The following is a 20,826-nucleotide window of genomic DNA, read 5'->3' on the forward strand; positions in this document are numbered from 1 at the left end:
ATATATACCCTTATTAGTCATTTTACATATTAACAGCAACAGTTAAATATAATTTTACCAAACACTTAATATAACTTCAATCAGGTCTCAGATTTGACCTAGGCCAGTCTTAGTTCGAATCGGATCGTGGCCAAGCCTACTCAAGCCTATACCAAATTAAGTTTAGTCCAACGAAGTACATTTTTAGGCACTTCCTTCGTTTGAACAAAACAACCTCGAAATCCTAATTTATTTTGGGTTTCATTCTCTTTACTCAAATTCTTGATACATGAAGACCCTAAATTCATATTAATATCCATCATTGAGCTTATTATCAACTCTAATCATGCATATAATGATTAAAAAATTAGTGTTTACAATCGGTTGAATTCAATTAATCGGTTATAACTAATTATTGCTCATCCTAATTGTAACATTTATATCATGGCTTGCAGTGACAAAACTAATAGAGAGAATTTCTCGTATAATATGGATAATTAGAATTTAAAAAATATATTATAAAATTTTATAAATATAATTCAATTTATAAAACTACAATAATAATTTTATGTGATTATAACATAAGATTATATAAAATATATAACAAATTATATGATTGACGTAAAAATTATGTAATTGTAATATAAAATTATAGAAATGTAACTTAAATTTAAAAATTGTAACATAATATTGGCATAAATTATGTGTGTTTACAGTTTTTATATATTACCCATCAATCAAAGTAAGACAAAGATGAAGAAATGGGTCCACAAGGAAGCTTGATTTCCTCTTTAGATCTGTATAGTCAAAGGCATCAAAGCCGTTGATGAAGAAAGAGAACCTAATTGACTGTGCAACCAGGAATTAAACCCACTCTCAAGAAACCAATCTTCTTACAACCAGGTTCCGTGACGGAGAATCAGAGTTGTACCCTCCTAATCTGGGTTCTCTCTAACATTTTGCATTTTACTGTTCCTTGATCTAATCTATTTGGTTTTCCATTCTAGGCTAAATTTGAAGATTATAGGTTAGGTTAAATTTGAAGATTCTGGTTTGATGTTTTGTTTGTGTACGGATCGAAATATTTCTGGGTTGTTCATGTTGTCTCTGGTTTGTTGTTCTTGTTTGCATGTTATTGTTTTTGTGTTTCGAGGTTGGTGTTATTTCCATATTGTTCTGGGTTGTTCATGTTGTCTCTGGTTTGTTGTTCTTGTTTGCATGTTATTGTTTTTGTGTTTCGAGGTTGGTGTTATTTCCATATTGTTCTGGGTTATTGTTTGTGCTTTTAGATTGGTGTTCCTATTTCTGAGTTATTGTTTATTTGTTTATGGGTTTCTCGTTCTTGTGTTCTTAAAGTTTTCATTTTTTATTTTTTATTTTTTTAGTTTTTTATTTTGATTAAAATAGTAAATTGATTTTTGGTATTTTTAATAAAATTTTAATTATTATTTTATTTTTTTATAAAAAGTTGAGCCTATTTGGATATAAGTAGAAAAGTATGAATTTATTTGATAAAAAAAAATTCGCTTATTTAAACATTCCCAAAAAGTTCAAGGGTTAATTTACCCTTTCTTTTAAGAAAAAATGGGAATAAGTATATCTATACTCCTATTAATTCATTCATTATCATAAATTTAAAATCTTTAATTTATATCTAATAAAAAAAATTTAGGTTCTATTCTTAGAAAATGCATTATTATAAGTTACAATTTGAACTCCAAAGGGATTAGTCTTTCTGTGATCATGAAATCAATAATCTATTATATTAAAAAAAATTCTCATATGGAATTTGAATTTTAATCAAAATTAAGAAATCGAATAATCATAAAAATGAAGGCAACAAATATGCTAAAGACTTTATATGTTTTTATTATTCAAATATTTCAGTTTTTATTGTTCTATTGAATTCTTAATGGACAGAATCCAAATAAATGTATTGTTTGACTAAAATGAAAATAAAATTACATGAAATTACTGTATACAATTGATCAATGGGAGAATTATTATTTGTCAGATTTAATAAGGTACCTAATTGCGAACAGCCCAAGTACCAAAAGTAAAACAAACAGAAGCCAGTTCTTCATATCCTTTTGCTTCTTCATCTCCATGACCATTTCACCAAACACCTGCTTGAAAATTTCTGTTGCAAATTCATAATTACTTCCCCTCACAATTCCTGTTCCAACCCCATTTTTAGCTGTCTTATCCTGAACATAATCGGCAAGCTTTTCTTGTTTTGTGCTTGTGCTAGTTGTTGTCATATCCCTTCCTGCATCAGCAATCCCATTGCTCTTATCTTTCTGCTCGTGTTTGCTTGTAACTTTCTCCTTCTCAATCATCTGCTGCGAAACGCTATTCCCATTTCCTACCCCATCAGCTTTACCACTACTTTGTTTATCCATGCCAATATTTGGAGTACCTGCAGCCTGAGGTTCAGTATTTATGGGCTTTTCAGGCTTTGAAGGTTCTATTTTCGTCTCCGGCTTAGATGTTTCTGCAGGTGCTGTTTGTTTTTTAGGCTGTTGTACGTTAGAGGGCTGCTTTTTCAGCTTTGGAGGTTCTGCAGGTGGCTGTGCCTTTTCCTGCGGTGGCTTTGGAGGCTTTGGGGCCTCTGTAGGTGGTGGTTTTGGAGGTTCCATTGATGGTTTTATCATCTCCTGTGGCTCATTAGCAGGAACAATTATTTTAGGGTGTCTGATAAAAAGTAAACCTTTTTCAAACTTGGCACCGATTTCATTATGATCATAATTTGAATCAATAGGAATCTCCTTGCGGAAACGGCTCCATTTGTTGCTGTCAGTGAGGGGACGTTCTCCACTTATCTTTAGGCTTCGAGTTGGGGTTACTTGCACTTTCATTTGCTCCCTTTTAAACCCTGCATTGAAACCGAAGAAATTCTTGATTAGACTATGCTTTATTTTCAACCTGACAAATAACATGTACAGTTGATCCACATCTAAAAATAGTTAAGATTCTATTTATTAATATTCGTGGGTTGATAATATATCAGGTCTAAATAAATTTTTTCTATTGATCAAATAATAATTGTTTATTTGACATTAGAATTAGAGAGCCAAATCTGTTTTAAAAAAAAAAAACATAATTTTAAATACCATAGAAAAAAATAATTTACAAAAAACTATTTAAAAAAATTATTTCGTTATTTTAGTATTTTTACTATTAAAATTTATCAAATTTAATTTTAAATAATTATTTTTTAATACTCTTTAATTAGTATTTAAAAAAAATTACTTTTTTCGACAACAGATCTAATAGCAATACTAAACAAGCCCTAAGCAGTCTGAGTGTTTATCTTATAATACAAGAAATTATACTAATCTCATTAATAATTTTTGAAATATAAAAAGTATTATTAAAAGATTTGAAGGATGAGAATATACCTTTCTTTTGTACAGTGAAATTGCTTCATTAACAAATTAGAAGTAATGTACCGTGAGTTATTATAAAAATGAAAAATCACTATGATAAGTAGTAAGAAAATCTTTGTATAAATTCAGTCTATTAAGATATAAATATGTAAAGTCTATATATTTAATAAGTAAATTTTATTATATATTTTATATCTTGAATTCATAATAGACTGGATCTAAATAAGAATCTCAACTCGCTTTTCTTTTTTTTTTTTTAATTGCAAGAAATCATCTAGGATGTTTCCATAAAAATTGATATATGCATATGATACTTAGCTTGCCAAATAAGTCATTATTCCTTTAAGAATTTGATTATATATGCAATTTAGTTAAAATTTTCAGAATTTTATTTCTATTTATTTTAAAATATCTCAATCCCAACAACAATTCAATGCCAATAATTTGAAAAATAAAATTTATATAATTAAGTTCATTCTCAAAAAATTTTGGAGAAACTAAGACTACAATCAACTTTTCTATGAAAATTCAATTTAAAATTTGATTGAATTACCATTTACCAAACGTAATATAATTGTAATTTCTAATAATAATAAAAAGAGAGGATTATAAAATTGTGAAAAATTACATATCCTTTTACGTGGCCCATTTAGATATAAGACAAAGAAGCATGAATTCATGAAATGAAGGTAAGAGAAAGAGACCTGGTAGATAGACCCTAAGCGTGTCAGCTCCAGGCTCTCGTAGCCAGTCCATTGAAGGCTCGAAATCTTCATATACACGTTCAGCTGCTGCAGTCCTTTGTTGCCTTGAATCCATTTTAGGTAATTAACCTTATGCAGAAGCTCAGAAAACTTGATGGGATTTTATACACAACTCGGTGAAAGAATTTATAGTTCTGTGGGCTCTGCAGGTTGCTTTGGAAATTCTTATTCTTTTCAGAGTTGGTTTAGATTTTTTATTTCTTTGCAAAGAATTATTCCTTTTCCATGTAAACTGTTTCTTTGGGTTTGATGGGAAGTCTTTAGATCATCTGTTGTTTGTTTGCAAGGCAAAGCTAAAATTCTTTGTGCCAGAAGAGAAACCTTTAGTTGTCTCCCACCCATAAAGAAATGCCGACTATGCTAAAAAGAATCATATATTACACCCATCAGAGATTCAACCATTTTCTCACCACTGTCTCCCAGATTTGATTCTGGATATTAATTAGATTTATTAAAAGTTAAATTCGAAATATTGAATTTATTAGCAATGCATTTTCACAAATATTAAATAGTTGTAGTTAATATATATATATATATATATATATATATATATATATATATATAAGAAAAGCACATTTCGTTAAATAGTTAATGAAATACATAATAATTTATAAAATTTAATAATTTTAACATTAAATCTAAATAATAAAAACATAAAAGCTAAAAAAATTAGAAATCAAAACTCAAAAATCTAAGGTTCGATTCTTTTTCTTTGATTTTTGATTCAATTTGATTCGATTTTTTTATATATATTAATAATTCGGTTCGTTTTTTTTTATTTTTTTATGAAAATACATAATACAAGCCCAATAAACAAGCTATTACACTTAGAACCTATCTAAACTCTAAGCCCAAACACAAATAAATTGAGTATTCGAACCTGGTAACATAAATCCGGAATCACAACGAAAGAATTGCTCCCTCGCCCCTACTTGAAAGCCACTGGTTGTTGCATACATCAGTCTCGCCGAAGACCACACTAGAGGGGATTCCAGCAAACCGAAGAAAAAGTAACGAAGAAAAACTCCACCATCCCCAATCTACGTAGAGATTCCCAACAAATTAGCCAATAGGTCATAGGCAAAACAAGAAAACAAACTCACAATAAAGCTAAAGGACAAGGATTATGGACATGGTTTTAAATCGCGGTCTCGATTGCAATTAGGGGTGAGCATTCGGTTCAAATCAAACCGAATCGAATCAAACCGAATTAAATTATAAAAATCAAACCGTAAATTTTAGAAATCGAACCGAACCAAAATGGGTGAAAAATCGAATCGAACCGAATCGCTCTATTTCGGTTCGATTCGGTTTAAACCGATCGGTTTGATTTTTTATTGATTTTTTAATTTAGACTTGATTTTCAAGTTATTTGGTTTAATTTTAACTTTGGTTTGAACCTAATAACCATTAATCAATGAAATTAAACAATTAATATATATATAATTAAATATAATTCATAAATTTTTCATAAAAATAAATCAATTCAAAAATCGATTCGGTTCGATTTAGTTTGATTTGACTATATAAATTACTATTCGGTTCGGTTCGGTTTAACCGATTTTTTTCTCTTCAAAACCGAACCGAATCGAAATAATCGAAATTTTTATAATATAAAACCGAACCGAACCGATTGAATTTTAAAACCGAACCGATTGAACCGAATTGACTCGGTTCGGTTCGATTTTTCGGTTTGAACCGAATTCTGCTCAGCCCTAATTGCAATTGCGGGCCTATAACAATCGTAATGTAATGGTAACGGCCTGGTGCTAGGCAATTTTTTTAAAAAAATTTGTAAAGTTTATAAAATGAGTAGATATTGATAGAAATAAATAAAATTAAGATACACAATTATATATTAAGCATTTATACATCAAATAAAGAAATTATCATCTATCATTTTTGGACATCATTAGCATTAACTAATTTAGAGCTAAACTAATTATGTAAATTGTAGATAACTAACCTTATTACCCCTAATAGGGTTGCTTCTTTTGTTTGCAAGGAAAAGAAAATAAGTTGTGAAGGTGGAGAATGGAGCATTATTTGAAAGGAAAAAAGTAAGTTTCTGCAAAGGAGGGAGACCATTATTGCTCTAAATTATTCACTGTCGTTTGGACTGAAATTGAGTGATTTTTGGATTATTTTAGACTAATTTTATCATGCGATTTCTGCGCCCCATCACCCCACCAATTCTGCCACATTGGTAAGGGCCGTTAACATTACGTAATGGCGGTAATAGCCGTTACTCTGTAAACCAAAATAGGCCCATAAATAACGGCCTAACGGGTAATGACTTCCTTCCAAACCTATAAATAAGTTATTTGATTCCATGATCACAGAATATCGGTGAACCGGAAGAGGCTTGGCAGAGATCTGGTTCTTGGTCTCATATAGCCCACAGGATCATCCACCATCACCACGTGAAATGACATCAGATCTACCTTTGAGACACCAGCCGAACAAGGAGTATTTTGGAATCCATCCACTAATATAGCACCACTAAAAGCAAGGAAGGCAAACTACATCGTTGATGCTCGATCTGAACAAAAGGACCAACATGCAGAACCATCTCCAAAGTAACCAACAAAATCCTTATCTAAAGAGGGGTGCTACACTCCACACAGGGTGACTTACCAAAAGCAAGTAGACTAACAAAAAAACATCTAAAAACTAAGATAAAACATTAGTAAAAAGGAGGAGATAGGGGAGTTCGATGGCTAGATGGCCAAACCCTCCTCGGAAAACTACAAAGGCTGAGAACTTTTGAGAAAGAACGTTTTCTTTTACCCTGTGCAGTTGTGAGAAAGAATGTTTTCTTTTACTCTATGCAGTTGTCTATTCACGTTATGATTGACTCTAGTCAAAACTTGAAACTCAAAACTTCATAATTCTAATTCTAATACGACTATAATATTATTAAAGTAAAGCTTATTTGTATTTTTCATTATTTATTATCTATGCAAATGCATTTTCTTGATATTATTGAAACTCAACTTATTCATTAAATAATTAAATAAAATAATTTTATAAAAGAAAGTAACGAAATCAAATTTTATAGGTCAAAAGCTCATCCAAGTCCTTCAATTATACCTCAAAAAGTCATTTGAGCACATATACTCTATTAGTTTGATTCAATTAAATCCTTAAATTTTTAGAAATTGGTCAAATAGGTTAAAGTTATAACTCTGTATTGGGATCAAGAGCAATTTATTAAATGGTTTAACGGGAATTCTATGGTCCACCCATGCTTGCAGCTTAGCTTATTAGTTAAAATCAAAATAAACTAAAATTAAAAATAAGAAAAGAAAATCACAAAACCATGCAAGGCCTTGCATAGTTTATAAACATTGATGTGGATGGTTATGAATCACATACACTTGTTGTTAATGCATATAAATTAGAGATGACAACAAGTCAGGTATTGGTGGTACTTGACCCAACTAAATCCTAATAGGATGAGTTTTAATAGTATATAATTGGGTTTGGAATGAGTTTAAGTTTGAATAATAATACTCACAATGTGTTTGGATTTTGTATGTTGAGTATTCATTACCCAAATCTGTTTATATAAATAATTAATTAAATATAAAATATATATTTTTACAATAATATTTTATATTTTATTTTAAATAAATAGAATTTAAATATTTTTATAGAATTATTAACTTTAAAATATAAATCATTAATAAAAATATTTTAATATAAATTATTAATTAAAATATATAAAATTAAACGTTTTTAAATATTTTTTGGATAATAATTATTGGATTTAGGATGGATTCGGATATTAAAAATATTAATTAGACTCAGATTCAGATAGGCGATTTTCGCAGTTACCCTATTCATTGTCATCCCTAATGTTCCTAATATGAACATCTAACTTCTAAATCACCGGCAACAATGAATTTTTGATGTCTGAGTTGGTGTATCAACAATCCTTTGAAATTGCCACAATGAATATGGTGCAAATCATTATTGGTTTTGTTGCAAGGGTTTTGCGCCTTTGGACGATTCTCACTGAAGTGAAAAGTAAGGAGTCACCACTTTAATTTTGAGAAAAATTAAAGAAAATCATTTATTGTGGAAAAATTTAGAAAAATAATTTTTATCACTTCTAAAATAGAGATTCAGGATTCAACGTCCACATACGCGTAGGGAATGTGTTAGGTACCTCACATCATCCCTCAATGAGGGCAAGTGGATTTAAGGATGTATTCTTTATAATTCAATGTAAAATAATTTCATTGGAGTTTAAATTATAATGTTGATCCCTGTATTTGACATAGGATCGTTTAATATCTCACCATTTAGAATAAAGCCCCAGGAACGAAAGGTAAATGGGGTGACCCTAAAGTAAATTTTGACTCTAATTAGTAATTTATTAAATTCCTCTCTTCACAAAATTAGGACTCTAATTATGAAGAGGTATCATTCGGTTCCTTGAGATTTATAACAAATAAAGAGGACTCTCAGCTTATTCTTTACTAATCTCATTGTCTGTATTCAAAAAATTAAGGGTGTAGTGTGTGAAATGACTATTCTATAAAATTGAATTGATATGAGTTTAGACTTTCATTCCTTTAAATTAGGACCCCGATTCAAAGGGAATATGTTAATTAAAGCCTAGAGAGTTTTATTCACTAATGAGGACTCTCAGTTAATGAATTAAAGTCTCATCTTCGACATAATCAACTGCCATTCTTTTTCCATATTGGTTCAATTTAAGTTTTTGAATATATCTATAATTTGGTCACAAATAGAGATGTTGCTTACGGGATTTTGTTGACCTATGAATCTAACAACTTTGAATTTAAGGAAGGACTCTCCCTTAATTAGAATATGGGAATAAAACAACCCAAGGAAAGACTCTCCCTTGTGTTCAAAGAAATAAATAGAATTCTAAGGAAGTTAAGGGTTCTAAGGAGGACTCTTCTTTGGATCCCGATCATAAAAAGCTTGACGTAAAATTTTGGGGTTCGTTGAAGAACCCTCCTATAAACGTATAATATCAGAATGCATTTAGAATGATATTAAAAAAAAAAAATTAAGGAAGGACTCTCCCTAGGACATGGAACATATATTTGGTAAAATGCTTAATTAAATGTTAAGGAAAAACTTTCCCTGAACCTTAAAAGAAAAATTGCTTGTTTCATAAAATATAAAAGGGGAGGGATTCCAAGAAAGGACTCTGTCTCGAACTCCATAACTTAAGAAATTGTTGTAAGGTTAAAGACTTTCGTGAAATGGATTTGTCGATTTTCAAAGATGACTACCATTTTGAGGAAGCAAGAAAAATGTTATAAGTATCAAAGTGGCAATTTCATTAAATAGGGCATCATTTTTTGAGGACTCCTATTATTATTTCCAAACTATAAAATGACAAAAATGCACTATTTCTTATTATTATCTCTAAATATTATTGTGAATAACTATGTATACATTGTTTTCGATCTCCCTTCATACTAGAGAAATATAAATGCCATAAAGACCATTTTGAACTACCAGATTTGCCAACACCACACAATTTCTGAACTCATCTCATTGCATCTGATCCCCTATTATTATTTTTGATCTCCTATTATTGTGTCCGAACTCTCTCCATGCTCCCATTATTATATCCGAACTCTTCATTCCTATTAGTTTATCCGAACTCTAATCATTACCTCTAAACTACTTCAGAGCAGGAAACGTGATGCTTTACGATATAAAACAAAGGCAAAAATAATAATGTTTCCACAGTACTACAACAAAATTAAAACAATAATATTTGTAAGACACGCATGGGTCGATCTAATCCTTATTTCCCTAAAAGTTCAACAAGACTAAATATTCACAGAATTCTTATTCTAGCTTACATAGCATTTAGGTGTAACCTAGCTATACTCACGTTAAAAGAAACATAACGTGGATATACACAGAAACTTTACATGCAACGGGCTCTAATGGTGATAGGGGGAGTGGGTATTGATGTTTGATGCTTCAAAAGGGATCCCCAGGACTATCAAATCAATCTTTAGTGGTGGTAGGCTACGGTAATTTGGGAAGAGTGAATAATGTAAGCTTTCTGACGTTATGAAGGAGATTCTTAAAAAAACTGACATTTCTAAAGCCTCTCCTTTATATTCTCTAAGCTCTATTTTTTTTTTTTTTTTGCAGAAAAAGGACCCCCTTCAATAGTGAAAATTTGGGGCATTTATAGGGACTGGGGGTCCTAAAATGGAGGGTCAGGATTCAAGATGGAAAAAGAAGAGGTCTGGATTTAAAAAGACAAAATCTGAGGGTCAGGAATTAAAGAGATCTAGAATCAAGGGTGGAGATCAATTCAGGACTTCTTTATCCTTTTTTTCTTTGATCCAACGATTGGGGATCATGCCTTACAAATCAGATCAAGGGTTGGGATTAAAAGGTACCAAATTTGTCTTTATCATTTTAATTCAATGGCTTGGGATTTGTTCTTACAAATGAGATCAATGGTGAAGATTGAAGCATACTCTAAATGCTTTAACTAACTCAAATCTGGTGGTGAGAATTTGATCTTACAAATCAAGGGCTATGATTCAAGGGCAAAGTGATGTCTCTGAAATTTTGGCTCCCACAATCTCTCTCTTTATTTTTTGATCTGGTGGTTTCCTTTATCCAATCTCTTTATTAGGTCCCTTCATTCGATCTCTGTAGTTAATCTGAAAACTCTTTGTCCGACCTCTCTTTGTGTTCTTCACTCGTCCCTTGATCTCTTTTATATGATCCTAACACTTGCCATCCGATCTCTTACATGATCTGTTTCTAAACCTTTCAATCGATCTCTTTGTCTGTTCTTCACTTTTGTCTGGTCTCTCTTGTTACTAGTTTTCTTCCTAAGTCAAAAATAAATAAAAATCTAAATAGCATATCTTGGATATTAGAAAAGTACTGAATATTTGTTTAACCGAGACATCTCCTCGAGCTGTGCAAGCATTAAATGAACAGGCCTTTGTATATACGGGGGATGGGCTGTCATTTGATATTTCTGTTCTCTTTCTTCTCTCAAACCTTCGGCGAGTTTTCTCAGGTTCTTATTCTCTGGCGATAAAGTTTTCATCGAAGATATAGTTTCGATCCTTTTCCATTTACAATTTTCTTCCTTTGCCTAAAAATGAGTGGTAATGACAGTGAGAGGATGGCTAGCCCACCATCGGTGAATGTTTCTTGGACCTTCGACGAAAGGGAGGTGGGAACCAGTGGTCAAAGTGAAGTGCAAATGGGGCCGGTCTCTAATCAGCCCAGCTGACTAAGCTAAGAACAGGCTTCAACTCCTTAAAAAGACTCTCTCCCAGTGGATGAACTCCCTTCGATTCTCTAAACTTCCAAGCTAAATCAAATAAGCCAAGAGTTCAATCTCTCCATCGGCACATTCGAGCTCATCCGATGTTACGAGGATCTCCATGCCGATCACTTTTTTGAGGAGGTTGATCAGATAATAGTTTACAAGGAACAGTTAAAGGCCGAGCTACAATTTCCCTTGGAGTGGTTCTACAAGGACGTTTTGAAGTACCACCACATCTGCGTGGCCCAACTGCACCTGAACTCATGGCGAACTCTCATTGCATTTCTGGGTTTGTGCCAAGCCAAAGGCCTAGAGCCCACGGTGAGGATTTTTGCTGAACTACACCACTTAGCTCGACAGAAGAATGACGAGCATTAGTTTTTCCAGGCAAAGCCGAACTGTGGGCTCTTTGTCGAACTCTCCTCCTCTTTAAAGAACTAGAAAGATCGGTTCTTCATTCTGCGAAGCCAAAATCCTCGTGGCTTCAAAGGTATTTCATGGAGTTGGAATTACCTGGCCATGAGGCCCCAATAAAAGATCATTCTGAATGAGGACGAAAAGGCAGTAGTTACCGAGCTGAAGAGCCAGGTGAACACTGGTCATTACTTGTGCTCAAATGTAATCTCGGCCAAAGTGAAGTGGTGGTTTATGAAAGTGATCGCCCAGGAGAGCGTTCCACTCCAACTCTCTTATCTCGGGCCTAGAAAGTGTAAAACCCCTTGTCCCAAGTCCTATGATCAATACAATCTCACTTTCTTTCTTTTTTTGTGCACATATATGGCAGGAGGTGATGCTGACAAGGCAGCTCAAAAAAGAAAAAGAGAGCTCACCAAAAAAGTCCTCGAAAAGAAGGAAGTCGGCACCGCCGCCACTACTGCTACTGCAAGAGCCGAGCTAAAAGCTCAAAATCGACCTTGAGTGGAAGGAACGAGCTCCCCAGCCTAACTCAAAATGAAACAACTGACAAGAGACTAGCTTTCACTCCAGGTCTGCCTATGCTTCAACCACCAGTCTCTACAACTTCTGAGAGTGGCTCTTCTGGGCAAATGGCCCCATTTGGATGACCATTCTCTCGAAGCGCTCAAATTTTATTGAGCTCTCTGGAGAGAAAATGCATTGTGAGGGGGAACATTGATTTTGCTCAAGCCACTGGTGCTACTATATGCCTCTCAAAGGACCAAACTCGAATGGCCCCCAAAAGCATTGAAGATCTCCTCTACCAATCCATGTGCATGAGCTTGGAGGCAGTTGCCACCCAGCACATGATTAAGGAGAAGGTCAATTTCTTAAGGAGCGAGATATCAAGGGTGATCCACGAGTTCTTAACTTACAAGACCCAACTTCTTTCTACCAATACTCAGGTGCAGGAGCTCGAGCAATAGGTGCGATCTTCTGAGGGGCTCGTGGCTCAGCTATAGAAGGAGCTGAAGGACGCCTAGGCGAGCTGAGCTATTGACTTGGCTAAGTTCTAGGAGGAGCTAAAAGCGAAGGAGAATGAAGCCCTCGAGGTGCAAGCTCACGACGATCTCCTGGCCGAGCTACTCAAGCGTTACCTTCAAGAAGACTTCTTTTGGCTTGAGAAGCTCGCCTTGGGTGTTGAGGACAAGGGTGAGAGCAAGCGGGAGGAGGATAGTGTAAATGCATCAGAAGCTCGGGCTGGGGAAGACCCACCCGCTGATTAACTTTGTAAATTTTTAAAAGGTTCAATAAAATGTCTCTTTTTTAAGATAGATCTTTTAACACTTTATGCTTTCCAACCTTTATATTTTAACTAAGATCGGATAGTCATAAGGCGACTCAATAGAGTTTTATTAAGATTGGATCAGCAGCTTAAAGAGACCAAAACTCAAAACAAAATCAAACTTCAATTAAAACAAATGAAATATGAAATTGAACTTTATTAAGATCGGATAACTTTAAGACCAGGCTTTTACTTGCAATAAAATTAAAGTAAAATATTATTAAGATAGGGTAATTTACATACGGAAATTGAACTTAAACCAGGAAATCAAACTTCAATTAAAACCTACTGAAACTCAAACAGGAATGAGGTTAATCTCAGAGATCGGATAATCAGCACTCAAACTTTAATTAAAACTAGAACAAGTATATAGGATTAAGCTTGATTGAGGTCAGGTAATCTTAAGATCAGACATCAATTAAAACGAAATAATTTAAAACCAGTATTATTGAGTTTGGACAATCCTAAGATCAGGCTTCAATTAAAACTTGGACAATTGAAACCTGAATTATTGAGATTAGACCTCGATTAAAAATTGAAATTCACGAGTACATGAAATTGATTAACATTAAAACTTCGTCACAACTTATAGAATAAACTAATTGCATGTTAATTAAACTTTGATTGTTGTTTTTGCTAAATGAAAAATTTATTGACTGGCCAAAATATAGTGTCTACAGCTGCCCCTCTTTACATGTTTTTTGTTAGAGAGAATGAAATTAAAATTTCGTTGTTTTGAATGGGAAACATGTAAAGAAATTGACTCATATTTCAGACGGATAGGACAAAGTTATTAACAAGAAATTAAGAATAACTTGGAGGAAAATTAAAAAAAATATCAATATGATCCTTCAGAGGTTGATAATAGTAAATTAAATGCTAGAATCAACATGGATCTTGAATCCAGGGGTTAATGATAGGAAGCTAAATGCTGAAATTAAAATCAACATAGATCTTGAATCCAAAGGTTAATAACAGAAAATTAAATTGCAGGAAATTAAAATTAGCATGGATCTTAAATCTAAAGGTTGATGGCAGGAAGTTAAATTGCAAGAAATTAAAATAAGTATGGATCTTGAATCCATAGATTGATGGCAGGAAGTTAAATTGCAGGAAATTAAAATCAACATGAATCTTGAATCCAGAGGTTGATGGCAGGAAGTTAAATTGCAAAAAATTAAAATCAACATGGATCTTGAATCCAGAGGTTGATGGCAGGAAGTTAAATTGTAAAAAATCAAAATCAACATGGATCTTGAATCCAGAGATTGATGACAGGAAGTTAAATGTTGAAATTAAAATCAACATGGATCTTGAATCTAGAGGTTGATAACAGGAAATTAAATTGCAGGAAATTAAAATCAATATGGATCCTGAATTCAGAGGTTGATGATAGGAAAATAAATCGAGACAAACTAATGCTTGGGATGTTAAGAACAAATGAATCACCATTATATCTGAACTAATAAGCCAATTCTAAGTTCTATGAGTATTTAATTATCTACCACTTAATAGGTAAATTTTCCATAAGTTTAATTATGAAAGGCTTAAAGTAAACCTGGTAAGGGAACTCCACTCGGTCTAAAAGTTTACTTAATCGTGTACCTGAAGCTGAGAAGTTGATGAGAGAAGTAAGAGCAGATCGAAAGATAAGGTATTTCATCCTTCTCACACCCATCTCTCTGGAAGTCATTCAGAGACTCATGTTATAAAGGATGGCTTCTCTAACTTTCACCTTCCCTTCTTATTTTGCGAGGAGTGCCTTTTCAGGTTTTCACTCTCCCCTTCTTCTTCTTTTTTAAGCATACTTTTTTAGGATACCCTTCCTGGTTTTCATCCTTCTTTCCCTCATTTTGCTAGGAGTACCCTTTCAGGTTTTCACCCCTACAATTTTTTTTTAATAGCTTGAGCGCCAACCTCTTTGGTAGTCTCTCATATCAGTAGGCTATTTGTTTGCCAGTTAGTTATCTCCTCCAATTCTCAAAGCAATGTATATAAAGCTACCTGTGTTTAAATTCTTATCTTATAATAAAACATTAACAAGTTAATAGAGTGTATTCCAAAGTAAATGAGCTAATGGGTAGTTATGCATAAGGTATAAGAAAAATAACATAAATTATGGTTTTTGATAATAAGAACTAAGAATACATGAAAGATATTCAATTTTGGAGGAGAGTAAGGGAAATCTCATGAATTCCTTCTTAATTAACTCTCAGGACCCTTCATTGCCACAAATACTAGCAATACCAGAAGAACCCATGTGCCATGGCCATTTGCTACCTTTCAACTTTACTCCCCATTAACTGTCCTTATCTCTTTATTTCGTATCCTCAACAGAGTTTCATATTACCAGGAGTGCCTTTTCGTGTTTTTTCTCCCAATTTTTATTATAATAACTCACTTTTTCGGAACGCCTTTTTAGGTTTTCATCCCTTTCTCATTTTGCAGAAAGTGCCCTAATGTGTTTTCACCTTCTTTCCCACATTTTGCTAGGAGGGCCCTTTTGGATTTTCAACCCTACTTCCCTTTTTTTTTTTTTGGCATAATACATTTTTACAGCATTAGCATTTATTGGTTTTGATAATTCTTTGCTGTCCATATGAGTTAAAATCAGGGCACCGCCAGAAAATGCCTTCTTTATCACATATGGTCCTTCATAAGTTGGTGACCATTTGCCCCGAGGATCAGTCTGATTTGGTAATATTTTCTTCAACACAAGGTCTCCAGGCTAAAATTCTCGGAGTCACACATTCTTATCAAATGCCCTAGCCATTCTGCTTTGACATAATTATCCATGACAGACTGCTGCTAGCGTTTTCTCATCAATCAAATTAAGTTGGTTAAGTCTTATTTTGACCCACTCAGTTTTATCCAATTCTACCTCCATCAAGATCTGTAGAGAGGGAATTTCCACCTCAATTGTTAAAACTGCTTCCATGTCATATACCAATGAATATGGAGTTGCCCCAGTCGACGTCCTTATTGTAGTCTGATAAGCATGAACGGCAAATGGGAGCATGTCATGCCAATCTTTATAAGTGATGGTCATTTTCTCAATTATCCGCTTGAGATTCTTATGTGCAGCTTCGACAGCTCCATTCATTTACGGTCGATAGGGTGACAAATTGAGGTGACGAATCTTATATTGATCACACAACTTTTGAACATTTGAGCCATTCAAATTTTGGGCATTGTCAGTAATAATCTCACTGGGGAGGCCACATCTATAGATGATGTTATTCTTGAGAAACTTTATGATTGCTTTCTGTGTGACATAAGCATATGAGGCGGCTTCAACCCATTTAGTAAAATAATCAACAGCCACCAAAATGAACCTATGCCTGTTAGAAGCTTTTGGATGGATTGGACAAATGACATCGATGCCCCACATTACAAATGGTCATGGAGCTACCAAATTATAAAGCGAATGGGGTGGGATGTTTATCCGATCAGTATAAACTTGGCACTTGTGACATTTTCGAAAGTATTCAATACAGTCCCTTTCCAAGGTGATCCAATAATACCTCCTCCACAGGATCTGCTTGGCCATCATATGTCTGTTGGCATATGTGGCATAGTTTCCTTCATGGGTTTCAAAAAGAATCTTTTTGGCCTTATTGGCATCCACACATCTCAACAATTCGCCATTGAAACTTCTTATCTATAGGATTTTTCCATTGGGGAAATACCCTAATGCTAACCTCTTGATCATCCTCCTTTCATTTTTACTTGCCCCTGGTGGATACTCTCTGGTTTTTATGTATTGCCGAATGTCATGATACCAAGGTTTCCCATCTATCTCCTCTTCAATCGTAAGACAGTATGCTGGCTCATCTCTTGCTTTTATCAGCAATAATTGCGCTTTTTGCACTTCTTCTATTTGAGTCATAACTGCTAGTATAGCCAAAGCATCTGCAAACTAGCTCTTATCATGTCCCAAATGAGTAAAGGAGATGTTTTTGAATTTCTTAATCAATTCTAGGAGATACTTCTAATATGGGATTAATTTTGGATCTTTGGTCTGCCATTTTCCCTTCACTTGATAGATTATCAAAGCTGAGTCTCCATACACTTATAATTTCTATACTTTCATTCTAATAGCAGCTTGTAAACTGCTCACACAGGCTTTATATTCTACAACATTATTGGTGCATTCAAATCTCAACTTGACTATCACCGGGAAATATTTCTCGTCTGGAGATACCAGTACTATCCCAATCCCATTATCAGATAAATTAACCGCCTTATAGAAATACATCTTCCATATGTCATCTTGCCCTCTGGTTTCCTCACTTATTGCATTGATATGATCATCAAGGAATTCAAAATCCAAAGCCTCATAGTCATCAATTGGATTTTTAGCTAGGAGGTCTTCTATTACGCTTCCTTTCACTGCCTTCCTTGTCATATAGACAATGTCATATTGTGAAAGTATGACTTACCACTTTGCTATCCTGCCAGGTATGAATGGGCTTTCAAAGACATACTTGATCGGATCCATCTTGGAGATGAGCCACGTATTGTAGTTCAACTTGTAGTGCTTAAGCCGATTTATTGTCCAAGCCAATGCACAATAAGTTCTTTCTACAAATGAATATTGCACCTCACATTCATTGAACTTTTTGCTCAAATAGTAAATGGCTCTTTCCTTTGTTCTCGTATCATCATGTTGCCCCAGAACACAACCCATAGAGGTTTGATGGACTGCCATGTATAAGATTAATGATCTACCAGTCGTTAGAGGAACCAAGATAGGTGGGTTTGACAAATACCACTTGATCTTTTCAAAGGCCTCTTAACAAGCTTCATCCCATTTTGCAGTAGTATTCCTCTTTAACAACTTAAAAATTGGCTCGACTTTAGCTGTGAGATTAGAGATGAACCTGGAGATGTAATTTCATTTTCTTAGAAAGCTAAGCACATCCCTTTTTATCTTTAGGGATGGCATTTCTTGAATAGCTTTGACTTTATCTATGCCAATTTCTATCCATTTCTCACTAACTATAAATCCCAACAGTTTTTTCGACTTTGCCCTAAATACACATTTGTTGGGTTCAGCATCAGCTTGTACTTCCTCAGCCTTTCAAATACTTTCCTCAACACTTCTACATGGCTCTCCACCCCTCTTGACTTAATGATCATATCATCTACGTAAACTTTTACTTCTTTATACATCATATCATGGAATAATGTGACCATGGCACGTTGATAGGTGGCCCCAGCATTCTTCAGCACAAAAGGCATAACTTTATAACAAAATATCCCCCATTGAGTGATAAAGGCGGTCTTTTCCTTATCTACATGGTCCATCAAAATTTGATTATACCCTGAGGCTCCATCGATGCATGAACATCTCCCTAGTCTCGTTGCATTATCAACCAACAAGTCTATATGTGGAAGTGGAAAATCATCTTTCAAACTAGCCTTGTTGAGATCCCTATAGTTAACACAGACTCTCACCCTACCATCCTTCTTCATTACTAGAGCTACATTTGCCATCCATTCACGGTATTTTACAACTTTTAAGAACCCCCCATTGTACTGCTTTTTTATTTCATCTTTGACTTTTAGCAGTGTGTTAGGATCCATTTTCCTTAGTTTCTGCTTCACTGGCACTACCCCTGGAATCAAAGGGATCTTATGAGTTACAATTTTAGGGTCCAGACCCAGCATATCATTGTAACTCTAAGAAAATACATCCATGAATTCTCGTAACAACTTAATCATATCCTCTAATTCCTCATTATCTACCACCTTGAGCTCCTTCCTATTCTATTACGCCCCTAAGTTTAGGATGTTCATCCCTTCTCCACCAGGCATAAGACTAGGTTCATCTGATTCTTGCCATTCTGATATTTCCCTCAAGGGTATACACTCTTACTCTTCCTTAGAATCACCAGTATTCATGGCAATTATGGATCTTTCAAAGTTAATTTAAGGAATATCAGTGTCGATTGAGTTATTATAGTTTGGTTGATCATTAATCCTAAAGAAATTGAAATAGGGTGATTAAAAGAATGGAAGTTAAAAAATGGTTTTATTAAGCAAAGAAAAGGCAAAACAAAAAGGAAGTAACTGGACTTAAAATTTTGAAAAATGCACTGTTAATTCATTAATATTTAATCATAAGAGAATGTCCATTTGCAAAATTTCACTTGACACCTGTAACACCCTCACTTTAGCTATTCCGTACATTCTACTGTTCCGATAACCGATGTCGGTTTGGATAGCTAGAACGTCTGAAAAAATATTTAGACTAGAGTGAGGAGTCATAAATAATTCAAATATTAATAAGAAAAATTTAGGAAAAATTTTAGAAATAAAATACATCCAAGTTAAATGAGTTGGTGCCCTAGCGATGGGAAACTCAGTGGGAAATTGCGGTCTTCACAGCTAAAGGCCTTAAACCCAGGAGAAAATTCATAAAATAATTATTGTGACTCTAGAAAAGAGTCATTGAGGGTTCTATGGCATTAGAATGCCAAGAAAAGGTTTAGAAAAATTTTTCAATCGGTACAGACAATTTTAGTCTGTTAAGCCAAACGGAGGGCATTTTGGTCATTTCGTCTTTAGAGGTGATTTTTGGCCTACTTGTCCAGTTAAGTAAATAATTATTATGATCTAAAATATGAATAAATATTGCTAAAAATTAAATTGAAAATGAGTAGAGAAAAGAAGAAAAGAAAATGAAAGAAAATGCTAATTATGACATCATATGATGTCATTTAAATTTCCTCTACCAATCACAATTTATTAAACTCATTAAAAGGGATAAGGAAGATCAAAAATTGACAAAAATATTATGCTCCTTTCTTCCTCAAGTTGCCACACCACCATGGAAGACTTCCTCTTTCATTTTTAAAGCTTCCAAGCTTGAATTCTCACCCTTTCTCACCCTAAAAGCCCTAACCACCTTCATTAAAAATTACACCCACACCAAGGAGAAGTGTTTGGCTGCCAAGAAATTTGAAGAAAGTGGAAAAAATTCTAAGGTTTCAACAAGCCAAGAGAGTGGTTAAAGAGGTTAGTGCACTAACTATACCCTTTTTCTTTCCTAAGCATGAAAAGCATGCTTGATTAAGTTGAAATGGCATGAAAAGAAAAGAAAACTTGGAATATGTTGAAGTTTCAATTTGTGGCAGCCCTAGGAAGTAAATGAATTTGATGGTTTTGATGATTTTGATTTAGTTAGTGAAGTTGATTAATGAAGTTTAAGGCATTAGAAATCAAATTGCATGGATGTATGATTGAGATTGAAATTATAAGTTAGGGTTTTAACCTAACTTAAGGTTTTTGTATTATTGCTTGGAATTTGATGATGTTGAGATGATTTAATGACCATTAGAAGTGCCAAATATGTCAAATGAAGTTTGTGGAGTTGGGAGAATTGAATTTGGGAGTGTTGATTCTTATGCAAGAAATTCGGACCTTTGAGTCCAATGTATTGTTTGAGCTATAACTGGAGTTGTGTTGCTCCAATTGGTGTGAGGCCAATTGGAGATGAAACCTAGGACAAAATACCCCATTTTTCATGAAGAAACCATGCCCAAATTCTGTCCAAATCTTGACCAATTTACTGTCTCAATCCGGAAATCCAAACACTGAACCCAGAAAATTGACCAAATGGCCATAACTTCCTCTAGATAG

At 33.8% G+C, this 20,826-nt stretch overlaps 1 protein-coding gene across 1 annotated transcript; it reads right to left on the bottom strand.

Moving 5' to 3' along the window:
* Nucleotides 1–1,909: 1,909 nt before the first annotated feature.
* LOC110648729 (alpha carbonic anhydrase 8) lies at nt 1,910–4,225 on the bottom strand. The gene is made up of 2 exons (XM_021803059.2): nt 4,073–4,225; nt 1,910–2,854 (listed from the first exon to the last, which is right to left on the bottom strand). Exons 1-2 carry the CDS (start codon nt 4,185–4,187, stop codon nt 1,983–1,985), a joined length of 987 nt encoding a protein of 328 aa, XP_021658751.2. The 5' UTR covers nt 4,188–4,225; the 3' UTR covers nt 1,910–1,982.
* Nucleotides 4,226–20,826: the final 16,601 nt, after the last annotated feature.

The sequence above is a fragment of the Hevea brasiliensis genome, chromosome 1, assembly GCF_030052815.1.
Source record: "Hevea brasiliensis isolate MT/VB/25A 57/8 chromosome 1, ASM3005281v1, whole genome shotgun sequence".
Taxonomy (NCBI): domain Eukaryota; kingdom Viridiplantae; phylum Streptophyta; class Magnoliopsida; order Malpighiales; family Euphorbiaceae; genus Hevea; species Hevea brasiliensis.